The following is a 27,629-nucleotide window of genomic DNA, read 5'->3' as shown; positions in this document are numbered from 1 at the left end:
TCAGTAAGGCCGGCTGGCGTCCTTGGGTCTCTTTAGCTGGACCTTGAGCCTCTTCATGCCAATCTGAAAGCCGTTCATGGCCTGAATAGCTGTCTGGGCACTGGTTGGATTATCAAAGCTAACAAACCCTAGGGGGTGTAGGCAGAGAGGTCAGCTGGAAACTCGGCCTGGCAGGGCCTCCCTTCTCTCTGACCAGCCCCTTCTGTCCGTGTCCCCTCAGGCCGGTTCCAAACATATACCCCTCCAACCTTCATTGTTTGCACGTGCATCCCCCCACACACAAACACACAGTCATACTTACATAGGCAAACGGCCCAAGTCTCCTACAGGTGTAATTCTTGCAAGGACAGGAGGCAATTCTGAGTGTGTGTGTTGGGGTGAGGAGTGTACTGGTTGGAGTGTTTCCCTGTCTTTCCCTGGCAGCGGTTGTATTCTCTCCCTCTACAGCGCCCATTCTGGTCCTCTAAACTGCAGCTGGGATTGGAGGGGATCTCTTGCTTCAGATTCCTACTCTTCCTGCCCTTCTAGACTCTTAAGCCTGACCTGGTTGAGCGTCTTCCAGACACCTGACTCTTCTGGGTGAACCTGAAATAGACTTGTTCTTGGGCTGGGCTTAGCCCAGTCACTGGTCTGTGAGCCTGCTTTCTGCCTGCCATACACCCAGTCTCTGGGAGCCATTGACTTATGGACAGACAAGCTTAGGGTCTGCAGTGAATCTCAAAGTTAGGAGTGGGAGAGGCCCGTGGATGGGGCTCAGCTCACCAAAGCATTTGCTCTGGTTGGTGGCTCGGTCCACAAAGACTTTGGCAGACACAACAGCTCCAAAGGGCAGGAATGTCTGTATGAGTTCTGCATCACCAAACTCCTGAGGCAGGTGATAGATGAAGAGGTTACAGCCTTCTGGGCCTGCAGGAAGAGCAACAGACTGGTTCAGGCGAGGGACCCTGAGCAGAGCCCCACCAGGCCCTGATCTCCAGCCCCCTGTCCCTCACCTTCTCTTTGCTGCTGGGGCAGGGTTGAAGACTGCTGGGGAAAAGCTGTGCTCACTGGGGCATAGGCCGATGGGTAGGCTGCTGGAGACAGAGGTGGGAGTGGGCAGTGACCCCCAGAAGTCATCCCCCAACCAAGCATGTCCCCATTTGCCTGGCCACCTTGGACCAATTCAGCCCAGTCCAAGTAATTCCCCTTAGAGAAGTCATTCTGGGCCCAAGGGTGGGGGGATGGGAGGGTCGACTCAAAGAGAGCCTAACCACCCCCCCCAAAATCTCCCTGTTCCTTTCTGGGGCCCTTCAAACCCCCCAGGCCGCGCAGCGCCAAGTGAAACCTGCGTAGTGGTGCATCCCAGCGTAGGCCTGCTGCAGGGGGTCAGCCACGCCAGGGCTCTGGGCTGGGGAGAGAGGGGCGCGGGGCCCACAGTGAAGGCAGGCGGGTGGGGAGGTGGAGCGACGTTGTGAGAGGCAGCAGGGAAAGAGGAGTCCCTTCCCAAGGCCGTAGCCCCCTCCCTCACCCCCCCCCCCGCTCCCCACTCCATTTCGGGGAGATTTGGGCGGAGCGGAGGGCCCACCTGGGTAAGGGGAGAGCCCGTTATTGTAGAGACTGTCAGAGCCCGGCTGCCCGTTGGTCTGGGGAGTCAGGGGGCCAAATCCATTGACCCCGATGGGCGCTGGCAGACCTGGAAGCGAGCCTGGGCCACTGCCAGGCGGGGAGCTGGCTGCTGGAGGCAGAGGAGGTCGGAGAGTCAGGCCACAGCCTTGCCTTGCGGGATCCCAGCCGCCGCTCAGCTCCTAAGCACAGTACCTGCGGCGGGCAACAGCGGCGCGGCCACCAGGCTGAAAGCCGCCACGTGCTGCATCTGGGCTGCCACTGCGGCCACCGGGCCTAGTCCTGGGCCCTGTGCTGCTGCCAGCAGAGCCGCCTGGTGCTGCAGGATCTTTGGGAGGGAAGAAAGACAGGTGTGTAGGACCCAGCGGTGGGCAGGTGTCCCGGCTCCCGGCCTCCTCCAGGGCAGGCCCACAGGCGCACACAGGCCCCTGTCCCCCGGGAGCGGGGTTTGGTGTCAGGCACCTACCGCGGTGGTGTAGGCTCCGCACGCCCCTAACGGCAGCGGTGCGGGGTGGAAGGCGCCCAGCTGGCCGGCCATCTGCTGCATCCGCCGTAGCGCGCGCTCCCGGTCCGTGTCCGCCAGTTTGACCACGAGGCTGGACGAGGCGCCCTGGGTAGGGCAGGGGAGGCCGCCGTGACCAGTCCAGACCCCAGCCCTGGCCCTAGGCCAAGCGCTTCGCCCATCAGGCTCTTTGCTGGGGCACTGATCGCACGTGGGGAGGAAAAGCCCGTCCCCACCCCACTGGCCTCACCCTGGGCCCCTGGTGCCCGCCCTCACCGCCATGGTCCGGCTGCCATGCAGACTCTGGATAGCTGCCTGAGCTTCCCCCTGACTCCCGAACTTCACAAAGGCACAGCCTGGGGCAGAATAGAAGGATTGGGTGGCTCAGGCCACAGGGGCCAAAGGGTCACGCTGCCCAGAATGAGGCAGGAAATCCCAGGGTCAGCTCAAGTCACCTTTACTGGTGCCATCAGGGCTTCGCAAGACGGTGCACTCCTCGATATGGCCAAAGGGCTGGAACAGGCGTCTGACGTCCTCCTCACCCTGCTGCTTCCCCAGCATTCCCACAAACAGCTTTCGGTCCTCTGGGGACAAATCCAGGAGTGATCTGGAGACCCTAAGTCCTCTTGGACTACCTTCTTAAGATAGCTTACACCAGTCCAGCTCTGGGAAGAGGTATAGGGAGTAAGAAGGCCCTGGGGCTATAACGGTGGGTTTCTTTGAGGAGCAGGATGATCTATAGACAGATCTGGAGGAAAAGAACTCAACCCAGATCCATCATGAAAACCTGGGTCTTGGGAAAGAACAAGGAAGACTGATTGCTGCCCTTGTGGAAAGTGATTCAGTGATGTCTTTGGTTAGATACAGCCCTAGATGCATCTTTTGTATTTTTGAGCTTTCTGTTCTGAAAGTTTGGGAAAGGCAATTTTGGACCATTTTAGCCCTATGGGGAGGTGTCCTCAGAGAAGGTCTTTGTATTCAGATTGGATTGGAGAAAGAAAGCACACCCTTGCTAGTCAGGCTGATGGCAGCACCATCAATGCCCCTTCCTGCTCAAATCAAGGAGGGCTCTGGAACAAAAAACAGCACAGAAAACAGTTGTCTCATCATACTGCCTCATTCCCAGATGTTGAGCACTGGGAATGATGAATCTCTAAGCCTAGCACCAAACTCAACTTGGGTGCTCCTCCCGAAGGCCTAAAGAGGGCAGGAAGCTTGGGTTCCTGAGCCTCCAACATTAGCACCGCCCCCCCCTACAATTGCTAAGCCCTTGACCCCTTTCCTTAACTCCCACCTCCACTGCTTCATTCCCCAACTGAGCTTCCAGGGCCTTCGGTGAGCCCTTCTGCCTCCTTTCTGCCTTCCCTTGTGCTCTGCCCTGATCCTTCCCCCGGTGTTTACACAATGGAAGGACAAGTTCTGCCTATAGACTTGGATGGCCCCTGAGAACAAGTCTGATCCCTCCCTTTGTTCCCTCTTCCTCTGGGAGAGTGTTCCTTGGAGAAAGCTGGAGAGCTGGGGCTGGAAACCAGGGCTTAGCCACACTTCTAGCAAGTCAGGCCTCAGGAGACTGTCCAGGAACCCAGGATAGAAGGGTCCAGGTCACAGGGCCTGGTGTCAAAGTCCTGCTCCTTTCTGTACCAACATAAATCTCTGAAATAGGATGTGGCTTCATGCAGGCAACAGAAGTGGGGAGAGGAGCGGGTGAGAATCTGGTTTCAGGCTTCACCTTCTGATCCTGGAGCCCAAGAAAACCCATCCTAAACTCCTTTACTCCTTGACAATTTTGGCTAGGCCAGTGGGGATCCTTGGATCCTGAGTCCAAGGAAGACAAGGCTGGTGTGGGTCATAGACTAAAGCCTGGGTGGCAAAGAAAAGGAAGAACATCCTGCCTGGAGTTAGCCATGGACAGACTTTCCAGTAGGGTTATGTATGTGTCCATATTTTATCTGGATGGTGTGGGATTCAGCCTAGGCTGCCCAGGGACCCTAAAGTGTCTGTCAGTGCTGTGTCTGTGAGGAGGGTGAGGGCTGTGGTTAAATGGGATGGGCAGAATATGTCTCAACAGAATCCCACCTCCTCTCCAGAGGATTACTGCTCAGTGATCTCAAGGGGGAAGGGATATGTAATGTACTTGTGGCTGGAATCTTAGAGGAAGTGCCAGTCTGATGTGAGAGTACAGTCGGTGAGTGTCCTTCACTTCTGGGAATGTTAGCCACAAAATAGTGCTTTTGGAACAGATCACTGGTTTCCCAACCTTTTAAAAAAGCTGTGGAATCTATTGTTCTAACAAAAATGTTAGGATGAAGCTAAAAAATGAGAGACAAATAGAACTTCTCTGACTGAAACCAGAAGGGTGGAGAGTGGGGTTGGGGCTGAAGTTCCTTTTGCTTCATCTTCTCCTAGTACCACCTAGAGGGGGTTGAAAGGAAAGTCCTTTAAAAACCACTGACTGAAAAGATAATGAATAGAGTTCCACATGGTATATGCAGAGGGATCTGAGATCACTCTCTTCAGGAAACCAAAAAGATAAAGAAAAAATTGCTTGATCAGTCTGCTAGTGGCTTTGCCTTGACATTGGAAGACAGGCCCCATTTGGTCAGGGAATCAAATATCACAAGACTGTGTCATTGTTCTGAGCTGTGACTCTAAAGCATGCCCATGTGTCTCTCCAAGGCCCAAGAGGGGCTAGAGAAGATCCTATGGCCTCCAGGGTCCCAAGGCTTAAAGAGGGCTTAATAATACCCTGATTTATAGTGCAGCTGTGTCATTGGATAGGGTCTGCAAGATGGTGATGGCTCCTAGGTAAGATATCATGCCACAGGGACCAGCATCCAGGTAGCCCTAGGTAGGAAGTGAAATGTCAAGACTAAGATGGAGCCCCCAAGGCAGGAAATAGGTTTGTGTGGACAGTGGTCTGATCCTTTAACTGCCCTTCCTCTTGTTGCTGTTTCCCGCTGATGGTGGTTAGTTCAAGCTCATGCCACAGACCATGAAATTCTCTGATCCCTCTTTTCCAGTGCCTTGTCAAGAATTTTAATCTCCATGAAAAGTCACAGACCCTATGTTCCTGGACTACTGAGCTATACAGAATTTAAAATTGAAATAAGGCTGCATTATAGGCTGGGCTTCACACACCCACATACCTGGGTTTCACAGGTATCACCTTGAATGCTGATATTCTCTTTGCCACTTTACAGGGAACCTGATAACGTTTGGCAACAGGATGATCAAGGTCACAATGACCAGGAGTTTCAGGTGATCCCAAAATGGTGGGATAAGTTTCTCAGGAGACCTGTCTAAGAGAAGTACAGACTTGACCTCCTAGACTAGCCCCCAAATATACAGCCCTGGAGGTTCTGAGGGTCAGTGCCCCCAGAGGGAGGTGATGATGGGATTTAGCCCAGGTAATTCAATTTCCTCTACTTCAAACTCTACCAATTAGGTAAAGAGAAGATTCTATAAGAAATGGATCAGAAATGTCTGAATAAAATCATCCCCTGGGTGGGTCCCCAGAAAGCTGGGAATATCAAATAAGGAGGCTCAGCCTTCCTGGAGTGGAAGGAATTGGAAGATAGCATAAGTGTAGAATGGAGACATAGTTGGATAGAAACACAGACGAATGGTATAACTGCCTTCTCCTGTTGTCAACTAATGTGCATGCCTTGCTCTTCTACCAAATGCTTTTCTAAACCCAAACCAAGCTGTTTGAGCCCCCGAGGCCCAGCTCCATAAAGCTGCCTTGTGCAGCTGGTCATATAAGTCAGGGATTCTAATGTAGCAAATGATGGGATTGAGAGATCAGAGTCAGAGTCAGTCCATTCCCTCTTCCTCAGGAAAGGCGCCAAGATGCCATTCAAGAAAAGAGGCTCTACCTCAAGTCGGCTCAAAGGAATTCCCGAGGGGCCCGAGTTTCTAGCTTCTAGGCCTCTCATACTCATTCACCTTCCTGTTGGTGTGATGCCATGATTGTAGGGACTGTGTAGGAATGAAGTTTCAGCATTGGGGTACCAACCACCAAATATATCCTAAAAATACTCATCCACTTTTCAGTCCAAATACCAACCCAGGGGATCCTGCTGGTGGCAGCATATGGAGCAAAGCATCTTTCCCCTGATGTTCTTAGTAATGACTCCAGCATAAGGAGCCAAGAAAGCCTGGGAAAGTCAATGAGGAAATATCCAGGGCAAACAAAGTCTTCTGGCCTGATCTGATAAACATCAAGAAGAGCTTTAATTCCCAAAAAAAAACCCTGCTGGAAATAATAAACAAATCCAGCAAAATTGTAGAATACAAAATCAACAAACAAAATGGGTTGTGTTTCTATACACCAGCAATGAACAATCCGAAAAAGAAATTAAGAAAGCAGTTCCACTTAAAATAGCATCAAAAAGAATAAAATACTTAGGAATAAACTTTAAAAAGGAAGCAAAAAGACTGGTATCCTGAAAACTATAAAACATTGCTGAAAGAAATTAAAGACACAAATAGATGGAAGACATCTTGTGTTCATGGATTGAAAGACTTAATATTGTTAGATATCAGTACTACCCAAAGAAATCTACAGATTTGATGCAATTTCTATTAAAATCCCAGTGGCATTTTCTGCAGAATTAGAGAAATCCATCCTAAAATTCATATCAAATCTCAAGAACCCATTGTCAAGACAATCTTGAAAAAGAAGAAAGTTGGAGATCTCATTTTCAGATTTCAAAACTTACTCCAAAGCTACAGTAATCGAGCAGTGTGACAGTGGCAGAAAGACATGCAGACCAATGGAATAGAAGAGAGAGGCCAGAAATAAGCCCTCACATATAGGTCAAATGATTTTTGACAAGAATGTCAGTCTTTTCAGAAAATGGTGTTGAGAAAAGTGGTTGCAAAATGACGACGTTGGACCCTTACTTTGCATCATATACAAAAATGAACAAAATGAGTCAAAGACCTAAGCATGAGTGCTAAAACTATGAAACTCTTAGAAGAAAACAGGGAAAAAGCCTCATGACCTTGCATTTGGCAATGACTTCTTAAATGTGACACCAAACACACAGGCAACAAAAGTAAACTGAACCTCATCAAAAAATTTTTTAAAGATTTCATTTATTTATTTGACAGAGAAAGAGATCACAAGTAGGCAGAGAGGCAGGCAGAGAGAGAGGGGGAAGCAGGCTCCCCGCTGAGCAGAGAGCCCAGTGCGGGGCTCAATCCCAGGACCCTGAGACCATGGCTGGAGCCAAAGGCCGAGGCTTAGCCCACTGAGCCACCCAGGTACCCCAGACTACATCAAAATTTAAAACTTCATGCATGAAAAGACACACTCAGTGAAAAGACAACCTACAGAATGGGAGAAAATATTTGCAAATCATGTGTCTGATAATATCCAAATAAAGTCTGGTAATGTCCAAAATGAAGAGTTCCTACAACTCAAACAAGAAAACAAATCATCCTATTAAAAAGTAAGCAAAGGGCTTAAATAAGCATTTCTCCAAAGAAGATACACAAATGGCCAGTAAGCGTATGCAAAGATGCTCAATATTACTAATCATTCAGGAAGTACAAATGAAAATCACAATGTGATATCACCTTACACCGGAAGGATGACTGTTGAAGAAGGAGAAAGAGAAGGAAGAGGAGAGGAAGGAGGAGGAGGAGGAGGGGAAGCTGGAAGAGGAGGAGGGGCAGATGAAGGCGAGGAGGGGAAGAAGAGGGAGAAGGAGGGAAAAAAGAATAAGAAGGAGAAGAAAATGTATAGAAGGAGGAGAAGATGGAAGAGGAGGGGAAGAGGAAAAAGAAGGAGGAGGAGGAGGAGAAGAAAATAGCAAGTGCTGGAAAGACTGTGGAGAAATTGAAACCTTTGTGCACGGCTGGTGGGAATGTAAAGCCACTGTGGAAAACAGGACGACAGTTCCCTCCAAAATTAAAAATAGGATTATCATATGATCCAGCAATACAGGTTCTGGGTATTATAACCCAAAGACCTGAAAGCAGAGTCTCAAAGAGATACTTTTTTTCAAAGAGATATTTGTACACTTATGTTCGCAGTAGCATTATCCACAACACTTAAAAGGTGGATGCCACCCAAATGTCTTTGAAACAATGAATGGGTAAACAAAATGTGGTGAATACATACCATGGGATATTATTCAGCCTTTAAAAGGAAAATCTGACACAAGCTACAACATGGCTGAGTCTTGAGGACATCATGCTAAGTGAAATCAGCCAGTGACAAAAAGACAGATACTGTACAATTTCACTTATATGAGGTATCTAGAGAAGTCAAATTCATAGAAACAGAAAGTAGAATGATGGAGGGGGAAAAGGAAGTTATTTAATGGGTACAGATTTTGAGCCTTGTGAGAGGAAGCAATTCTGGAGATGGTTTGCACAACAATGTGACTATACTTAACACTACTGGACTGTACACTTAAAAATGGTAAAGGTGATAAGGTTTATGTCATGCCTATTTTACTATCATTTTTGAAAATGAAGGAGATCTTTAAGGAGGGCTGAAAACTAAGTACACAGACCAAGGAAGAACAGAGACTCTATTGTCCCTTCATTCTGATCCAGGAGAACCAGGAAGTGAGGCAGAAAGGTAGACCAAGCCCGAGATTCCAAGTTCCTCCAAGAGAAAAGAATCTCAGCCTCTAGATTTCATTTTCCTTTTGCAGGCTGTATACCTGTACCCGAAGGGCTTGTGAGGATTAGCCATTGCCATGACCTAAAAGTGTTAACAATAATCTCTGGGTGATTTGCTCTGAGTCAAGCAGAAGGGAAGCCCCTCCCAGAGGTAGAGTTAATTTCAGGAAGTGAAACCTTAACTTGAGTAGTCTTAAGCAGTACTGTGAAACTTATCCAGTCAGGTCTTCCCTGGAAGAGTACTTCATAGAATTAAGTAAGTACAAGGATCAAAGACAGATAAGCGTGTCCACTGACTGGCAGAACGGTTGTATCCAAGATCCATACTTCATTTAGATCAGAGAATGTGTCCCAGTGTTAATGAAATTCTGAAAATTCTAGCTCAAAATTTAACTTTAACTCAAAGTTTAGTTGTTAAATCCTGAATGAAGTAGAATCCTGGATAAAATTACATAAAAATCATGACTCACCTAGTTCAATAATTATATATATTTATTATTCAAAATCTGGGCTAATATTTAAACAAAACCATATAAATTCAGTTAGAAATGACCTAAACCATTCATTATAGGATGGTGATGGGAGGGTTGATGTGATAACAGATAACTGGTCTCTTCAGTAAAGCCAAACTTCAAGATTGAAAAAGAGATGCCTCACTTCAGAGACCGTTTTTAAAGTTTAAAAAAACTAAAGTGGAAAGAGTGCACGGGTTGATTACTTAGCTGATATCTGTACCTCAGGCATCCTGGAAAAAAAATCCTTGGTAAAAAGAAATACTGCCAAGGTTGGAGAATAGAACGAGCGGAGCAGTCACTATTGTGATTTATGAATTTATTGATTTTATGTTATGAAATTTGAAAGACAGGGGAAAATATACAGAAGTTTTTTTTTAAGATTTTATTTATTTATTTGACAGAGAGAGAGAGACAGCGAGAGAGGGAACACAAGCAGGGGGAGTGGGAGAAGGAGAAGCAGGCTTCCCGCTGAGTAGGGACCCTGATGTGGGGCTCGATCCCAGGGCCCTGGGATCATGATATGAGCCAAAGACAGACGCTTAACGACTGAGCCACCCAGGCGCCCCTATACAGGAATTTCAATGATTTTGAATATTTTGCCTTAGGACTAAAAATACTTTTCCTATTAGATTGGTGCCTACCATTAATCTTATTTTTTGTGCTTCCATAGAAGGGATCATGAAAGTTAGGAAAAATCAACTGCAGCCTCCATGCTGAACAGCAAGTAAAACAGACTTAATGACCAATGTCTGAAGGATTTGGGGGTCCCTGACCTTGTGTAATTTGACATTGACATTTTGAAATACACGACCCTTGAATTTTCATCCAGGCATTTTAATGTGTACATTCAAATAAATCCAGATGCTGAGGAGAAAAGTTTCTGGCATTATGTTCATTTTTTATGTAGAAATGGGTGCCTTTACTATAATTAGGATATCAGGTTGTTTGGACAGTTAGGTGCATTTTCCTTTTAAGAGTATCGCTCAATGCCACAGGATGTAAAATATAGGCATGGAGTATGAAGTACATAAACAGCATGGAACTTAGCCGCAGAAATAATGGGAACAAGCTTGAGATCACGAAAAGGCTGCTATAGGGCGCCTGGGTGGCTCAGATGGTTAAGCGTCTGCCTTGGGCTCAGGTCATGATCCCAGGGTTTTGGGATAGAGCCCCGCATCGAGCCCCACATTAGGCTCCCTGCTCTGCAGGAAGCCTGCTTTTCCTCTCCCACTCCTCTTGCTTGTGTTCCTGCTCTTGCTGTCTCCCTCTCTGTCAAATAAATAAGATCTTAAAAAAAAAAAAAAAAAGCCTGCTATAACATAGTCCATGAAGACCTGGATGGACATCTAACACTCAGAGTATCATCAGGGTTGCAGAGGATGGCCATGGAAGAAGAGGACCCCAGCACCTTCTATCAGGCAGATTCTGTTGTGTTGCTACTATTATTGCATTGTAAGTATCGAATGTACAGGTGTTGCCAGTAACTTCTAAAAGTGATACACATACAGTGTGTTTAAAACATAGGTTATTTCAACCATAAACTTCATGTCTATTGATTTAAAATAAGAGGTATACTACTCTGCTACATTGGCATCAAAATTCAAGAAAGATAATGTAAAAAAAAAAAAAGATAATGTAAAGTAGCTGTTTTCATTAAAAGCTCATGTGTGCGCAATAGATTCCTCCTATATGCAGATGGGAAGAATGGAAGTCTTTGGGCCAAAGAAGCAAAACTGGTAAGTTTGGTTAAGTTCTGGCAGTGCTGGTCAACTTTTAAAAGTGGAATCATTTGCCAATATTTAATATAATTAAAATGTAAATTGTAATTAAATCATGTCAGTCTCATCTATTTAAAGTTATCTGCCTGGCTCCTGTAGCATTTGAGTTGGAAATCCCTGTTTTATTGAGGGTGGGGGATGGAAATCTAATAATCCCTTCTGAAAGAAAATGGTGGAATCTTGGAAGATTACACTGTTTGCCTTGATACCCTTTAGATTACATCTGCATTGATACCAGTATTCTTTTTTTTAATTTTTTAAATTATTTTATAAACATATAATGTAGATACCAGTATTCTTAAAAGATATAGAAATCATTGTTATTCAATTGTAAACTAAGGGATTTAATTTCAGGAATTAAAAAAACACATGCAAGCTTATAGAGATAAATATATTAGGACAGGTGTGACCATTGACTCTGAAGGCTTATTGAATGGGATCACAGAGGTAAGACTTGAATAGGGCAAGCTGTCCCACACTGATGTCAAACGTCACATTTCAAAAGCAAAATTCAGTACCATTTTAAAAAGCTGAGTTTCTAAAGCGTTAGTTTGTTTTAAAATTCAGCAGGAAGCTGAATTCACTTAAGAAGAAATATATAACATTGAAGAAAAGGAACACATTTTGATTACTAACAAGATTATCTAACACAGATCAGTTGGTAGTTAAATACTTGTAAATTGTAAAGGCCCAACTGTTTTTGCAAGGCTTATTACATATGCCTCCTCTCTCCTGAAGATGTAGCAGGGAACATTTGGTGGCTCTGAGTGGGAGCAGGGAAGAATTGAGAGATCTGGTCATCTAAACCTGCAAGAAGGATTATTCATGGATGCCTTTGGAGTATATACTCATTAAGAGCCATCACTTGTCAAGAAATACCTGTGCAAAACGTAACTACTAAAATTATGACTTGTACTGCCAGGCAGTCCTCTTTTCAATTAGATTTGCTTTTCCTGCTCTCTTGAGCTGCTCTGAATCTGAACAAGCGTATATAGGTGGGTACAGAATCTGTCAATGACGTGACACCTGAAAACTCTGTGCAAAAAGGGGAGGATAATAATAAAACTCCGGCTGATGCCACTGCGTGGGGTCCAGATGATAAGGACATATGGACCAGGCCAAGCAGAAGCATCATCGGAAGCATGCTTTGTAGAGCTGCCCTCTCCCCAACAAGATGTTTTGGACTCCAGACAGCAAGAGTGCCCCCAGCACTGTGAACTTAGTTCCTGAACCAGAGCCAGGTTGCACCATGTCCTGAACTCTGTGCATGCTATTCCCTTTGCCTAAGCACTTGCTCCCTTTCCCCTCCTTTCTCTATTTGACTACTACTTTTTCATCCTTGAGATCTCAGCTTTCATCCTTGAGATCTCAGACCTCAGGAAGTCCACCTTGACCTCCCAGACTAAGATAGATGCCCCCTTGTTATTGTTCCCACAGTCCCTCCAGGACTTGAAAAGCACTGACCACACTGAATAGTAACCTCTTATTTACTATCCCCCCATAGCTCCAGAGCTCAATGAGGCCAGATGCCAGGTCACAGATGCTCACAGAGAGATGCTCACATCTCTATTCCTAATGTGGAGTAAGTTACTCAGAAGATGTTGGTTGGATCGTTGAATAAACTACAGGCTCAACCTGCCTGCTTCTTAGCTCACTCAGGTGCTCTAAGCTAGCCTCTGAGCTATGGAGTAGTTAATGTTTGTGGACAAGGCTTAGAAGAGGTCCAACAATGGCCAACAACGGCCTTGATGCCTAACAGAGCTTCCCAAAAGGCAGAAATTCTCGGGACAAGTGAACCAGAGGTTCCATAGGGAAGCTGGAACTTTTCAAAAACCTGTATGGAAAGAATGAAATGGGAAAGGAGGACATGTGTGGGAATATCTCTTCAAGGCAAAGTAGAGGTGGTAACACCTTGGCCTCAAATTGAGAATCAGAGACCAGAGGTCAGATAATCTAAAAGGATAAAGGAGGATTTCATAGAGGATTTAACTCCACAATGGACCCATGAAGCTACCAGAGCCCCTTGTAAGTGCAGACAGTGAGCATGAAGTCTGAGAGGATGTGCACAGTTAGTAGGCGTTAATAAAGGCCTGTCAGTTGGGTTCCGTTCTCTCCCTGATTGTGGGCAGCTTGTTCCACCTAACAGTGCCATGACTGATCTTGGGTAAGGCAGGGAGAGAGTCTTATCCAAGGGAGAGAGTCAGCAGACATCAGGACTATAGGCAGATATCCCGGAATGATATAAGACCCAAGGGTGGGAAAGACACCAAAGAACTGACACCAAAAGCTAGCATCACTTTTCCAGTGTGGAAACTGGCTAGAATGTAGCTGGTTGTCAAAAAACACAGGCTTGGGCGCCTGGGTGGCTCAGTGGATTAAAGCCTCTGCCTTCGGCTCAGGTCATGATCCCAGAGTCCTGGGATCAAGTCCCACATCGGGCTCTCTGTTCCTCGGTGAGCCTGCTTCCTCCTCTCTCTCTGCCTGCCTCTCTGCCTACTTGTGATCTCTGTCTGTCAAATAAATAAATAAAATCTTAAAAAAAAAAAAAGCACAGGCTTTCTACCCCTCCTGTTCTTAAGGAGCATTGGTTCCAGGAAACAGTAATACTAAAAAAAAAAACTTCAAAGACTTGCCATGGTCCTCATTATAGAGTAAAATTCCTTCATATGACCTGCAAAGTCTGTCTTACCAGACTCATCTTTTACCATAAGTAACCAGGCAATTGCAGTGAGGAAATGAGTGGTCCCAATCCAGAGTGGACTGGGTCCTCTCTGATCAGAAGAATATGAAAAAAAAAAAAAAATTCCAGCCTGGTTTTTCAAACAAATATGGAAGTTACATCTGAAAAAACAGGAATGAACTCTCTCCAGGGCAAGGTGACAAGAGCCCCCCTTCCTTTATCTCCAGCATCTTCTCAGTCTCTTCCTGCTTCTTTGGAGTCTAGGGGCCCTGGGACCCCATCTCTCCTCAGCCTGATCTGGGAAGACTAAGCTGTTTCTGGTGCTGAGCAATTCTGAGACCCACTTTCCCTTCGACCCAAGGGGGAGCTCTAGTAATAAACCATGGGTGGGACTGACTCGAGGAATAGGCCCACCGTCCCCTACATAGGTGATACCCTGAGGTTTGTCACGTAGGGAAGTTACCTCCTCGGCCCTCACTGGCAGCCGGCTTCACTTGGATCGGACGATTCATCTGAAAGACATTGGACCAACACACCCAGTCAGCATGACTGCCTGGTCCTGGCACCGGGCTTGTCCTCCCCTCGATGCCTCAGGATCTAAGCCCTGGCCCCTTTAAACTCTGTACTCCACCACTCTCATGGTGGACTATAGATTTTCTCCAAGATTCTTCCTTAAACTGGGAAATTCAGAAGGTAGGAAACCTGGACGGTGGGGTGATAGGAAGCTTGGTGCCAAGCCAGGATGAACCGTGGCGGCTAAAGAGATTCGGCTCTGGGCTGGGACTACGTGAGGCCTGTCCCTCTGGCTCCTAGACCTCCTTACAGGCTTTGGGTGAGGAGTTGGGTGGGAGGGTGGAATTGCTACTAAAGATTTGTGTTTTGTGCTAAAACAGAATATAATTCTATATGTCATTTAGATTAAACAATCTGGGAATCAGACTTAGTGCTGCTTACCCCAACTCTGCCTTTTCATGGTTGTATGACTTCGAGTAAGCCACCCTCTCTCAGAGTCAGCGTGTTAAATGGGGGAAGACCTTCCCCAGCTTCTGTGTCGCCACAGTTTCTACACTCACCCCCTCAGTTCGCTCCCTGGGCCCCCCTTCCCTTGAGGATGCTGGCATTCTCCAGCGTACCATCTTTGGCCCTGTTCATCCCACTGTTCCCATTCTTCCTGGATAGTCTCGCCCACACCCGCAGCTTCAGCTACCATCCCCGCAGGGCTGACTCAGAGCTCTGCATCCCCAGCCCACACCTCCCTCCTGAGCTTCAGACCCATGTACCCAGCTACTTGCTGGACAGTCCCGCTGGCATCTTCCACTCAACACACCCACACCAGAGCTTATCGTTTTGCCCCGACCTGATCCTTCCAGTCATCCAAGCTAGAAACCTGGAAAGCAGCTTGACTCTTCCCTTTATCCCCTCCCCCACCAACCAGATTCACCTTCTAATTCAGGGGTCCCCTGATAAGGGTGGATAAGAATCACCTGGAAACCATACCAGACTCTCAAGTTGGGGGATTGTACAATTTGCAAAAGCTCCTAGGTGATTTCAACATACACTCCCACACATTCCCATCCCCCAACCACCCTGAGAGAATTCATGATTGAATCCCCATCTCACCTTCCTCTCATGGGTGTTGTGGGGATCACATGAGATAATGGGGACGCAAAAGGTCTTTGTAAACTGCCAAAAGCTGGGAGCGTAGGATGTGAGGAATTATTGTTGGGGGTAGACAGCTGAGTGCCGGGAGGAAAGAACAGCGGCCTTCCTGTTCATGGAGGAAGGGGTACTGATGCCCATCTGGCCTGAGAAGGTGATGATCTGACCCCCTCCCTTCAGGAAATGCACTGTTTCTGCACCAATCAGGGCCATTCCATCCTCTACCAATGTGCTCGTTGCCGAGACAACAGGCAGCTTCCTGTTACCATAGCCACAAGTGCTACCCAGTAACCATGGTAACGCCCTGGCAGTCACAGTTGAGCAATTTCCTTTGGATCAAATTTGGGGGTGGGGGACTGGGGAGGGCTTATTAAAAAAAAAAAAGAGGAAAGGAAAGGAAAAGAAAGGAAAACAGGCCAGGCCTGAACCAGCGCAATCCCCCCCCACCCAGGGCTCAGGTTCTTATACGCTCTGACACACCCCCCCCACTGGCAGTGGAGCCCCTGCAGTGTACCAGGTTGTGGGTGGGGGCCGAGACACCGACAGGACTCAGGCTGCAGTCTAGAGGGGATGACAGATCAATCCAAGCAGATCAGGGCGAGCTGGACAGGTCTGGATTGGCTGGGACCAGGGACCAGGAGGAACGGGAACCGTCCCTGGGCATGGCCACCTGTGATTGTGGAGGAGAGACCAAGAGACAGAGCCATGGAGAGCAGAGAAACAAGGAGAGATGAAGAGACATAAGAAGACAGAAATTATGAGAAAAAGAGACACACCCAGAAAGGGGCAAGGAAAGAGAGAAATACTGGTGGATATGGGAAGGAAACGAAGGGATAAGGGGTCAGGAAGGAACACAGGAAAGGCAGGGAGGAGTATGGCAGGGAGGAAGGAAAAAGGGCTAGAAGCCTGGGGTGGGGCGCAGTGAGGGTGAGCAAGACCATCATTATTTTATTAGTTCTTAAATAGATCCTGAGAATTTCTCTCTGGAACCTAGAGTGACAAGCACATGTGACAGCAGTGGTTTCCATGGCAGCTGCCTCCCTGGCTGGGTTTCTGGAGAGATGGATCTCATCAGTTCTCTGGGGGATACCCCATTCCCCCTCCACCCTACCCAACTCTTGAATGGACAGTGGGCATTAGGTGATATATACATGCTCATAGACCTGGCAGAGTCCAAGCCTCAGAGTCTGGCACCTAAGCTTACCACCGTTCGGGCATGCTGCCAGCATTTCCTGAACTCTGTGAAGAGCCCCAGCTTCGGCCCTTCACGGAAGACAACAGTGACCCTTGAGACCCTGTCCTCGATGACTTATGGAGGGGAAGATAATGCCACCATTTCGTAAGAGCCCGCTATGTACCAGGCCCTTTCTGGGACACCATACATACATTGTCTCTAAATTCTTTCCAACTGCTCTGCAAGGTAATACCATTGTCCCCATAATATAGATGGGAAAGCTGAGGCTGAGGGAGGATAAATCACTTGTGCAAGTCACAGGATGGGTAAGTGGTTGAGCTGGGATTTGTCTCCAAGTCTGTCTGATGCTGAAGTCCATGTTTTTGCATTGTGCTGCTCAACTCCATTCTTAAGACATGAACACAAGGAATGAGGCATAGAGTGACCAGGGCCTTAGGAGGAGTGCAAGGTAGAATGCTGTAGGAGAGGCTGACTCCAACTGGAGAGGTTGACACAGGGAAAGCTTCACAGAGGAGGCAAAGTTTGACCTGGACTTTGCAAACTGGGGTCATTGAGCCATGTGGAGATAATGGGAGAGAGAAAGCTGGAGGCTTAGCACTCCAGATGGCTGGGGGATAGAAAGGAAGCTGCAAGTCTGAAGGAGCAAGGATTCAGGTAGCCAGGGTAGATCAAATTGCTTCTGAGTCATATGGATGTGGATTTAAGTTGTGGCTCCATCAGTGGCAACTTCTCTAAGGTCTTTGAGCCCCAGTATGCACATTAGTAAAAGGGAGAATTACGATCCTACCGTGCAGTGTTGTGTTTGCTTGTTTGTTTTTAATGGAAGGGTATGAAACTAAAAGGTAGCCAATGACCACGGTGGGAGGCATTGTGAAAACCACAACAAGGAATTTTGGCTTTGTTGTATTTCCAAGGCAGTAGGGATCCAGGGAAGGTTATTAAATGGGGAAAGATCCCATGAGCTGTCACTATGCAGAAAAAAAGATCGGAAAGGAAAGATTAGAGGTGGGAAAATCAATGATACAGGTAAGGGGTGAGGGTGACCTGGACCGGGGCAGAAGGAAATGGACAGATTCAAGAGATGTTTAGAATGGATTAACTGGACTAAAGTTCTATTGGACGTGGGAACTGAGGGAGAGAAGGAAGTATTGGCTGACCTTTAGGTTTATGACTTAGGTGTTGAGGAATTTGGGAGTTTGGAGATGCAGGGGAAGTCCCAGGGGAGGAGCCCAAGAGGATGAGGACAGAAGTGGGGAGAATGGTTCTTCTTTGGTCCCCACTGGGAAGTGGTTAGGGAGGACACCTGGGATTTAGGTACACTCTGTATGACTGGAGAAAAAAGAGAGCTGTCTGCATGAACTGCCTAAGCAACCCTACCCTGCCTCGTTCTTGCCCACAGCCAGCAGAGGGATGTGGAAGTAGGGTGAGGCAATCCCAGTTCCCCTTTGAAGAAGGGGAGTTGCATCCTTGGCCAAGAATTTGTCATGGGACCTCAGGTGAGCTCTTGCCCTTGGCTGAGTACCTATTCACTTGAGAGTTTCCCAGATAAGAGTCCAGGCCCATGTCTACTTCAGGGCCCAGCCCTGGTGGGGAAATCAAAGGAGAGAATGTCAGAAAGCAGAGAGAAGAACCTATTCCAGGCAGTGGAGTGGGAAAGTTTGGAGACAGTGCAGTCATACATGAGACCCTGGTACTTTGGCCCCGATGAGTAGAAGGGAAGGCAAGGCCCTATCCCCTTTTCCTGCTTAATTTGCCTAAAATTCCTGCTTTGGGCTCAGACTTGGGTCCATCAAGACACTTCTGTGTCTTACACTGAGCACTTGTGCCCTCAACTTCTTAACCACCACCATGGGAAGAATATTTATCAGAATTTCTGGTGTGTCCAAGAGAGGTGTCATGGATGCAGGGAAGAGAGAGGCAGAGAAAAAACAAACTTCACCATTTTCAGCTCTTTGTTCTACCTACCCCCTCTTCTAATCCAATCCACTGCCAAGTCCCACTAGTTCTAGAATCTAAACGGATATCCTAAATAGCTCTCAAGGCTATCCTCTCTTCCCCATTCCTGCCCTATCCCCAGCGCTAGGCCAGCATACTCATTCAGCTGCATTCAAGCAACAGTGTCCTAATGGATCATCTGCCTCCAGTGTTCTTTCCTCTCTAACCCAACCATCATACTATAGCTGAAGTGAGCTTTTAAAACCAGTCCCTCACTCTTCCTTGATTAAAATCCACCTATGGGGGTGCCTGGGTGGCTCAGTGGGTTAAAGCCTCTGCCTTCAGCTCAGGTCATGATCCCAGGGTCCTCGGATCAAGCCCCACGTCGGGCTCTCTGCTCGGCAGGGAGCCTGCATCCTCCTCTCTCTCTCTCTGCCTGCCTCTCCCCCAACTTGAGATCTCTGTCTGTCAAATAGATAAATAAAATCTTTTTAAAAATAAAATAAAATCCACCTATGGTTCCCTATTGCAAACCTCCCGATAAAACCCAAGATCCTAAGACTGGCAGTCCAAACTTGTGAGTCCTGCCTCCCTTGCTGCCCCAGATTCACAATACTCTTCATTCACACAGAGCCTTGGCTGTCTTCACTGGACACCTTCCCTGCCAGTCCTCACACTGTATCCAGAATCCCAGAAGTCGTCTTGTCTTTCAGCTTTCTAGACCCTCAGATGTGATGAAATATGATCATATTTGGGATCAGGTAACATTTCTTCTGTGAAGCATCTCCTCTCTCTCCACTCCTGATGCTTCTTTTATGTGCCCAGGCATAAACTGCACTGAGATGCAGTGAGTTATTTCTGGGCTGGAAAAAGCTCCTTGAGGGCAAAGTTCCGATTTCCTCACTAGGCAGCTGCTCGCACATACAGTGCCTTGTGTGAGTTACAAAAAGGCGCTCCCCCAACTCTGTGGATGAATTTGAAAAAAAATGTGCCTCTTCCTTTGGGCTGACACAGCCCTGTGATAATGTGCATGGCTTGGTCAAGAGAGCATGGATGAATTTTAGCCGCCACTTGCCCTTTCCACACAAGCTGTTTTGTGCAGAGCACAACCTGCAAAAGCAAATGCACTCAGTTGTCTGTCTCCTTCATGGTGTTTGAAGGGATGAATGCCCAACGGAAAGGAAGTCATGAGCAGGGAGAGAGACAAGTCGGGGCGGCACCTTCTGGGCTAGGGTTGGGCCCATCTTCTTTAGGTGGATTCTGCAGCCTAATATGAGGCTGCAAGACGTAGCTTCAGCTTTATGAAGAAGCTACAGAAGATGGGACAGAGCACTGAGGTTTAAAGGAAGTCCTGAGTGGGGAGCCAAGTTTTGATAGGTAACAGAAATTAGCAGGGGCATGTGAAAGGGAGCAAAAGGGAGATCCCAGTCCAGTAGACACAGTGAAATTTTCCCCAGAGTTTCAGGCTTTCTCTTTGCGGAGCCCCAACCTTTACGGCTCCCAGAGTGACAGTCCTGCCTGTCCCTAGTAGGAGCCCAAATTAAAGTCTTCCCCTGCTTCTCCAGCAGATGGCAGCTGTGCCCAGGACCCAGTGCCTACAGAGAGCTGGACACCCTCCTCCCTTCATGCTGGTGGGCCTGAGGCCAGGTGACTAAAGCTGCTGCTGCCCCTGGCAGGCCCAGAGGAAAGATTGATGGCACGGACATTGCTTGGGCTGGCCAACAGAGCCATTGATTTTCATTTAGGAGAATAATTAAATATTAATTTTCACTTTGTTAAGCTGGAGAGGGTGAATAAAGCCAATCCTGGCAGTGCAAAGGCAGGCCACGTTGGAAGCCTGCAGATGAAATGGTGGGAGAGGGCAGATGTACCCAGTCATCATCCCCTCCAGAAGCTTGGACCTGTCTGCCACCAGCTTGGCCCAGGTAATAGTGTAGTAGTTAAGTGAATGAGTTCTGGAGCCAGACTACCTGCATCTTCCCAGGTCTTCCTACTAGTAGCCTCATAACCTTGGGTAAGTCACTTGTTTCCTTTGACTGAGTTTCCTCATCTGTAAAATGGGAAGGCCAATAATACCTTCTCGATAGAGGATTAAATGACTTTGAACATGCAAAATGCTAGGAACATTATCTGGAATCAACAAATGCTAGTTATTATTTTTTTCTCTTTTCTCCTTCAGAAATTATTCTGTTAGTCCAGAGCCTCACAGCTCTTATCTCAGGTGCCCTCAGCCTCATTCGGTCCTCCCTTTGTGGAGCCATGTGGTTGAAGAGGGTTTTTGTTTTTGCTTTTGTTTTTTAATTCCAAAGTTCATCTTAATTTTTTCAGTGCTCCCATTTGCTTTCAAGATAAAGTCCAAGTCCCTCATCCTGGCATCCAAAGTTTCCTCTTCCACCACTGCCCTCTGGTGGATCTTCTCTCTGGCCTGGCCCAGGCTCGCACAGGCCCTCCTCCACACTCCCAACCCCATTTCACACCCATCTTGTTCCTTCTGTCTCGGCACCTTTACTATGCTGTTTCCCACATGGAATGTTACAGTTTGTCTCAATGACTTTCAATTTTAGCAGCAGAAGTCATTTGCTCCCATGGTTGGATGAGTAATAACTTCTACTACTACCCCTACAAATGCTGCTGTTACTATTACTACTACCATCCCCACCACCTAACCCATATTGAGTGCTTGTTGTCTACAAGGAACTATGCTAAGTACTTTATGTGAGTCAGTTCACTTAATTATTATAACTATTCTATGAATTTGTTTTTACATATGAGGATGCTTAGGCTTCGAAGTAAAGACGTGCCCAAGGTCATACACCGAGTTAGTGAGCGGTAGGGCCTGGATCCATACCCAAGTCTGTCTGACTCCAGAGCCCACACACAGAGACTTGGTGAGGATAATACGTTGGTGTTACTTAACGCAGAGTCTTCATGAGTGAGGCTCAAGTTGCTTCAGTTACTGGGATTAGTCTTATGAACTGATGGCCCACTAACAGCTTGATCAGCTCTCGGCAAACCTTGTGCCATGGCTAGAGAGCTCTGATTCAGAAAAGTGATTTCTTTATACTGAGCTGAAATTAGTGTCTGTTCTTTATATCCACTGATCCTGATCCTGCCCTTTAGAACCACCCACAGCAAACCAAATCCTCTTAATAATCTGAAGGTGGTTGCCCCCACCCCAACAGTAATATTTATTGAGATCTTACTTTGTGCCAGGTACTTGCTAAGCCTCAGTTAATCCTCATGATAGCCCAGTGAGTTAAGTGTTAGTATAACCCACTCCTTATAGATGCAGAAATTAAAGCTCATGAGTCTAAATAATGTATCTGGAGACACAGAACTTAAATGACAAATCTGGGATTCAAATCTAGGTCTGTGAGACTCAAAAAGTAGTATTCTTAATCATTATGTTGTGATGCCTCCCTATTAAAGCCCCCATTAAGCCCTATCTTCTCCAGCCAATTTCTTCAAATCATCATCCATGACATAGTTTATGTCCCCATCCCATCCTGGTCTCTTTATGATAGGCTAATGATCCTCTTAAGTCTGAAGCTTAAAACTGGAAATAGTCCCAGGCTTGGCCTGCCCAGGGCATTTGAATAGTGCTTTTGTTGTAGATCCATCACTCCTTTGACAAGAGAAAATGAGGTTCTGTTGTATGATTTGCTTTTGGTGAACCCACACTAGTTCTTAACAATCACCATTCTCTTCCTTCCACATGGTCTGTAGGTCCCACTTTGCTTTTTGTCCAGTGATTAGTCATTAGCTAACGCCATATGAGGTGCCATTGATATATAATGGCTTAACTGCGCACATATAATCGGGTCCTCTTAGCTTTAACCAAGTGTTTGGGGGAAAAGAAGGAAAGCAATCTTGGTGAGTCAAGGCACCCAAAAAAACATTACAGGAAGAGGACAAAGGGAAGTGCTGTAAAGGACCCTAGAACTGGAAAAAAGTAGGATACCAGCCCAGCAGAGTCTCTACCCCATGTATCTGCATATATTCTCACACCAGGGACAAATGACACATTAAGCCATGACTTTAGCCAAGGCTGGCAAATTCTAGCATAGCCCACAACACTTATGCCTCTCTGAAAAGGTAAGGTGGAATATTTGGCCCAAGTGTTAAGCCCATTTCTTTGAGCCAGAAGATTAAATATACCAAAGAACCTATAGCTGTTTGGGGCACGGGTAAGCTAACTTCTAGAAAGGTAACTCTGCTTCTAGTTCCTGGTCCCAGCCCAGCCCCTACATGCTACTTTGGCATGCACAGAGGGCATGTCCCCAGCCTGAGGTGATCCCCACCCCCCAACCCTGGTGGACTTACCCCTGGCAGGGTCTTCTGCTCGTGCAGTGCACTCTGGGCCTTGAGAGCAGAGTCCCGGGCGCAGTAGGTGAGGAAGGCACAGCCTGGAGAGGAAGAGGCTGGCTCAGGGGGTTTCCTGAAACCCCCAAATACTCTTCGTGGAAAGACCCCATTAAGTGACAAACTTAAGGCCACTCTCCTTTAACAAGGCACTGCTCTGAGAAGCCTTCTCTGCCTCCCGCCTTTTTTGAATGGAGGGCCTTCATGTATCTGAGTCCCAGACTCTGGCTCCCTCTCATTTGCTCCTGGCTTCTTGCCTAGGGAACATGTGTACCCACATCCAGCCACATGCTAATACAATCCCACATCTCCCCTCCCCACTTCAGCCATAAGTCCGGTTGGGGTTAAACCTCCCTAAGCAGCTTTTCCTTCAGCTTTAACCCCAGCCTCTCCCTTCCTTTTCGTATTTATACTCACAGAGTCTCCCAGAATCAGCCTCAATTCCTTCCCAACTCAGTTTCAGATGGGAGGAGGCAAAAAGGTGGAGGAAGGTTGGCAGTCAAACCCAAGATATCACAACTTCTTCTTAATGCCTCCCTCCTCCAAGTTTGAACCTGAGGAATGTGTTAATTTGAGGCTTGCAAGATGGGGCTGATTTAAGGACTTTCTGTAGAGAGGAGCTTTCAGGGACCTCCAATCCTATCAAAGAAGCTTGATCTGTCAGCTCTCCCAGTACTTCAAGATAGGGCCTGTTAAAGGGTTATTGTGCCCCAAATCTTACTTCTCTAAAAGAACCAGTAGTTATGGGACAGAGACTGGGTTGAGTCCAAGGATCAGTCCTACTCCTCTTTAGGTTTAGCCTCAGAAACTGTAGCCTGCTAAGAAGCACTGAGGCAGGGATCTCTTCCTTTCCAGTAGTCACTGAGCATTCACGCATTCAAAAAATATTTGTTGAGTACTGACTTGTTATAGTGGGGCATTATAATGGGCTTGGGGATGAAGTGGTAACAAGGCAGACCCATTCCCTGTTCTCATGGGGATCATGTAAAGAATCATGAGAGGAATGTAATTTGAGTCCAAAGGGTTGAGGAATGCTTCAAAGAACACATCGAACCCTCAATGACAAATAGGGCTTAACAAGGTGACAAGAAGGGTGGTGATTATTTCAGGCTGAGGAAATAGCACGTATGAAGACTGAGGCAAGAATTTGGTGTCTTGGGGAGATGGATGGAAGACTAGTATGGTTGGAGATCGGTGAAGGGAAGCAGAGTGGACAATGAGGTGTGTAGGGATCAGGTCATCTATAACCTTGTAGGCCTCAGTCTGGATTTTGAACTTTTCTCTAAGACCAATGAAGATCCATTGAAGGATTTGAAGTGGGGATCTGACATGATAAAATCTATGTTTTCAAAAAGAGCCTTCTGAGTGTAGGAAGGAGAAAGACTGAAGGAAGAGAAAGTGGATGTGAGAAGCCATTAGGAGCTTCGTGAAGCTTTCCACGTAGACCTCAGCAGACTAGGAAGGCAAATGGGAACATTTTCTCTGATGTCTTCTGTGTGGCTGCACGCTTAAGGTGGGTGACTATCTGCTATTCATTTAATTAAAGAGACTTTAGAGAACACCTGAGAGAAACTCTTACTGTATCATTAGGGAAACTGAACCCAGAGAGTGTGTCAGTGGCAGAATAGGGTTTTGAATCTCCTAACTCCTGGGCTGATGTTGTTTTCAAAGCACTGTGGCTGCCTCCCTCAGTACCCAGTCATCAGAAGGAAAATGAGTCACTCTGGCTTTTGGATGTCGCTGTTGCTGGGGAGTAAGGAGGGAAGATGTTGACTTGGAGACCCTGCATCCTGCAAGGCAACGCTGCCTTGGAGAACTTTGGGTTGGTTTGGGGATATATCACCAAACACCTGATTTTGCTTACATCTCTGCTCCATCTTCTGCCACTCAGCCATATCAGCTGACGTCAGAACGGGGCAGGGCCGGGGCCCTGTCTGAAAGGCTCAGGGGCCCAATTGCTGCCCAAAGGAGCCCCATCCCTACCTGGGATAGGGGTGGAAAAAGAAGGGATGAAAAGACAGAGAAGCATGACTTGAGGGAGAGACACACAAAAATAAAAAACAGGAAGAATTAGAGCTAGATGGAGAGGGAGAAAAAGGATAAGGGAACAATTCAGAGACTCTGATGGTATTTGAACGAGAAGAGTGATAATTAAAGGTATCTTATACACTTCCCTTATTGTACAGATGGCCCAGAAAGATTAGCTTGTGCTTACATACTGAAATAAATGTCTAGAAAATAAGAAGATGAATTGCTATGGGTGGATGGACAGGCAGGCAGTTGGACAGCATTAGAAGGAATCTGGGTGATACAGTCTTATTCTTTCATGTCCCTTTTAATGTAACCCCACCCCAAAGTGTCAAAGACACATTGCTACCTCGCTGGTCCCAGATCTGTGGGCATTTTTGTGAAGCCCCTGTGTAAGTGTGCCTAGGGATGTTCCAAAACCTCCCAGTTGAAAAGAGGTGGCAGCCTCATTCCAGCTCTCAGCCCTTAGGAAAGTATCTTTACCTGGTATCCAGGGCCCACCACTTTTCTCCTAGGAAAATCATGGAGGATAGTTGGTGACCCTTCCCCCTCAAATCCTGAAACTGAAGTGTGATGAACGTGGAGAGAGGTAGAAGTGTTTCTCCTCAAATAATTTCCTTCCCCTGCCCCTGTATGACATGTGACTCCAGCTCTCTTACTCCAGCCCAGCCTGGACAGACTTTTCTGCATGTAAACAAGCCTCCTCCCTCTCTCTACAGGAAGAAAGGGGTGTGGCTGGACAGGACTGTGGTGCCTGTCTCTCTAGCAAGGGCAGGGGGAAAAAATCCCTCCTGCCTCTTCACCCTGACCCACCCTGAAGCTCTGGTCCACAGGCTTTGCTCCAGGACCAGCCTGTGAAAGAGGGAGAGAGCAGGAGGCTATAAAGAGGATTGGGGAGGGGTGAAGATGAGGCACCTGGTGGGGAGATTAGAGGATAAAAGAAGGGTGGGTTCAGCTGACAGGAAACATGAAACAAGGGGGCACAAGGTGGTAGATTTTCCCAGCTGAGGTCAGAGTTCTGGAATCAAGTCGGAAGAGGCAGAGTGTTGGCATTCTGGCAGGGGGGTGGAGAGATTGGGTTATTGTCCAACATAAGGGTGGAATTTGGAGCTGAGAGCCTCCTTGAGGGGAATTGGATTTTGTGAGTTAACCAGGCCTGGATTCTGAAGAAGGAAGGCCCTTGGGTTTGGGGGGGCGGGTTGCAATCTGCCTCAAAGGGAGGCTCTGTAGGGATTGGCTGAGCTTAGAGGCCAGAATGAGGGGTACAAATCCAAGATATATGTGCAGGTGGTTAGGCCTGAGTGGGGGGCGGGTACCAGATTGGGGGAGGAGGTAAAAAATGATTGGGTCCAGGGTTTGGGAGATTGAGGATATCAAAGGTCAAATAACTTTCCGAATTCCAGGATTTGGAATGTCTGATGAGAGGGGTGGAGAAAGGTCCAACTGAAAGGTCGGGACTGTTGGGATGTGAGAGGTGAAAGGTAGGGAGTTAGAGGTTAGAGTGGAGAACATGTCAGGGGATCAGAATGATGATCAGTGGGAGGATATCAGAGAGAAAATTCCAGGTTGGGGGTTCTGTGATCTGGAGAGGAGACTGGGCTGAAGTGGGACTGGTATTGGATTGGTGTTGGACTGACTCTAGGTAGATCTAAGGATGGGGCTGCGGTTGAGGCTGGGGTTTGGGCCGGGCCCACTCTAATCGGATTGGGGCAGGGCTGGGCTGGGCTGGGCTGGGCTGGGCTGACCCCGCGCACCTTTGTGGAGGCCGGTGAGCCGGTCCTTCAGCACCGTCAGCTCGTAGATGCGGCCGAATTCCTCGAACAGCGGCTTGAGGTCCTGCTCGTCCAAGCCCCGCGGGATCTGCCCCACGAAGAGCTTGATGGCGTCGTGGTCCTTCATGGGCACGGCAGGACCGGGGTTTAGCCCGCTCATGCCGACGCCGCTGTCCGCGGTGCTGAAACCTAGGCGCGGGCCGGGGCCGGCGGGCGGCGCAGACCCTCCGGGCGCCGCGGCCATATCCCCGCCCGGTCCGCCCTCCCGCCGGTCCCACTAGTCCCGCCTGTCCCGCCGTCCCCTCCCTGGACCGGTGATGAGGGCCAGGGGGAGGGGGCGGGGTCCGGGCGGCGAGGGCGGGGGGCTGCACAGGGGGCGGGGTCCGGGTGGAGGGGCGTAGAGGGGGTGGGGCGGGCTGGAAAGGGGCGGGGCAGGGGGCGGGGCAGGACGGGGCCGAGGCGGCGGGACGCTGGGGTCTGGGTTGAGGTCCCCGCGCGGCGCTATCCGGGCTCCCGCCCGAGCTCTCCCGGAGCCGAGCCCCGAGCCCCAGCCCCCGTGCTTGGTGACGTCAGGCAGCCGGCTGCCGAGTCTACGCAAATGATTTGCATAATGAGGAAGCAGCGACCAATCAGAGCTGGAGTTGACCGGGCTCGGCTGGGGGCGGGAGGGGCGGCTGGGCTCACGCGCTCCTGTTCGCCATGGCAACTGGACCCTCGGACGCCCTGTGTGTGTCGAGAGTGTGCGGGCGTGGCTGTGGATCGCGCGTGTGCGCCTTGGACCGCGTGAGGGGAAGTAGCTTCGTCATGCGTGGTGATGTCTGCGGGAGTTGGAGTTAGCCCCCTCCTCACACAGAGGCACACACGTAGCCACACACACTTCCAATCACTGGAGCATTTCCTGCGGGGGTGGATGGGGATTCCTCTTCTTCATTCCCACTACCAAAGCCAGTTCCTCGGAGCCG

At 48.1% G+C, this 27,629-nt stretch overlaps 1 protein-coding gene across 8 annotated transcripts; it reads right to left on the bottom strand.

Moving 5' to 3' along the window:
* CELF6 (CUGBP Elav-like family member 6) lies at positions 1 to 26,911 on the bottom strand (the record flags this gene model as incomplete). Of its 8 annotated transcripts, XM_080808749.1 has the most annotated exons (12): positions 1 to 128; positions 763 to 906; positions 993 to 1,073; positions 1,325 to 1,387; positions 1,565 to 1,714; positions 1,798 to 1,930; positions 2,069 to 2,212; positions 2,381 to 2,460; positions 2,560 to 2,688; positions 14,180 to 14,228; positions 22,829 to 22,911; positions 26,650 to 26,911. In XM_080808749.1, 12 exons carry the CDS (start codon positions 26,909 to 26,911, stop codon positions 1 to 3), a joined length of 1,446 nt encoding a protein of 481 aa, XP_080664875.1. The 8 variants fall into 8 exon arrangements, with proteins under 8 accessions (XP_080664875.1, XP_080664880.1, XP_080664876.1 ...); XM_080808754.1 differs by lacking the exon at positions 993 to 1,073; XM_080808750.1 differs by lacking the exon at positions 1,325 to 1,387.
* Between the last annotated feature and the right edge of the window lie 718 nt (positions 26,912 to 27,629).

This window comes from Martes martes (assembly GCF_963455335.1).
Source record: "Martes martes genome assembly, chromosome: 7".
Taxonomy (NCBI): domain Eukaryota; kingdom Metazoa; phylum Chordata; class Mammalia; order Carnivora; family Mustelidae; genus Martes; species Martes martes.
This window is presented reverse-complemented; position numbering and strand designations above follow the sequence as displayed.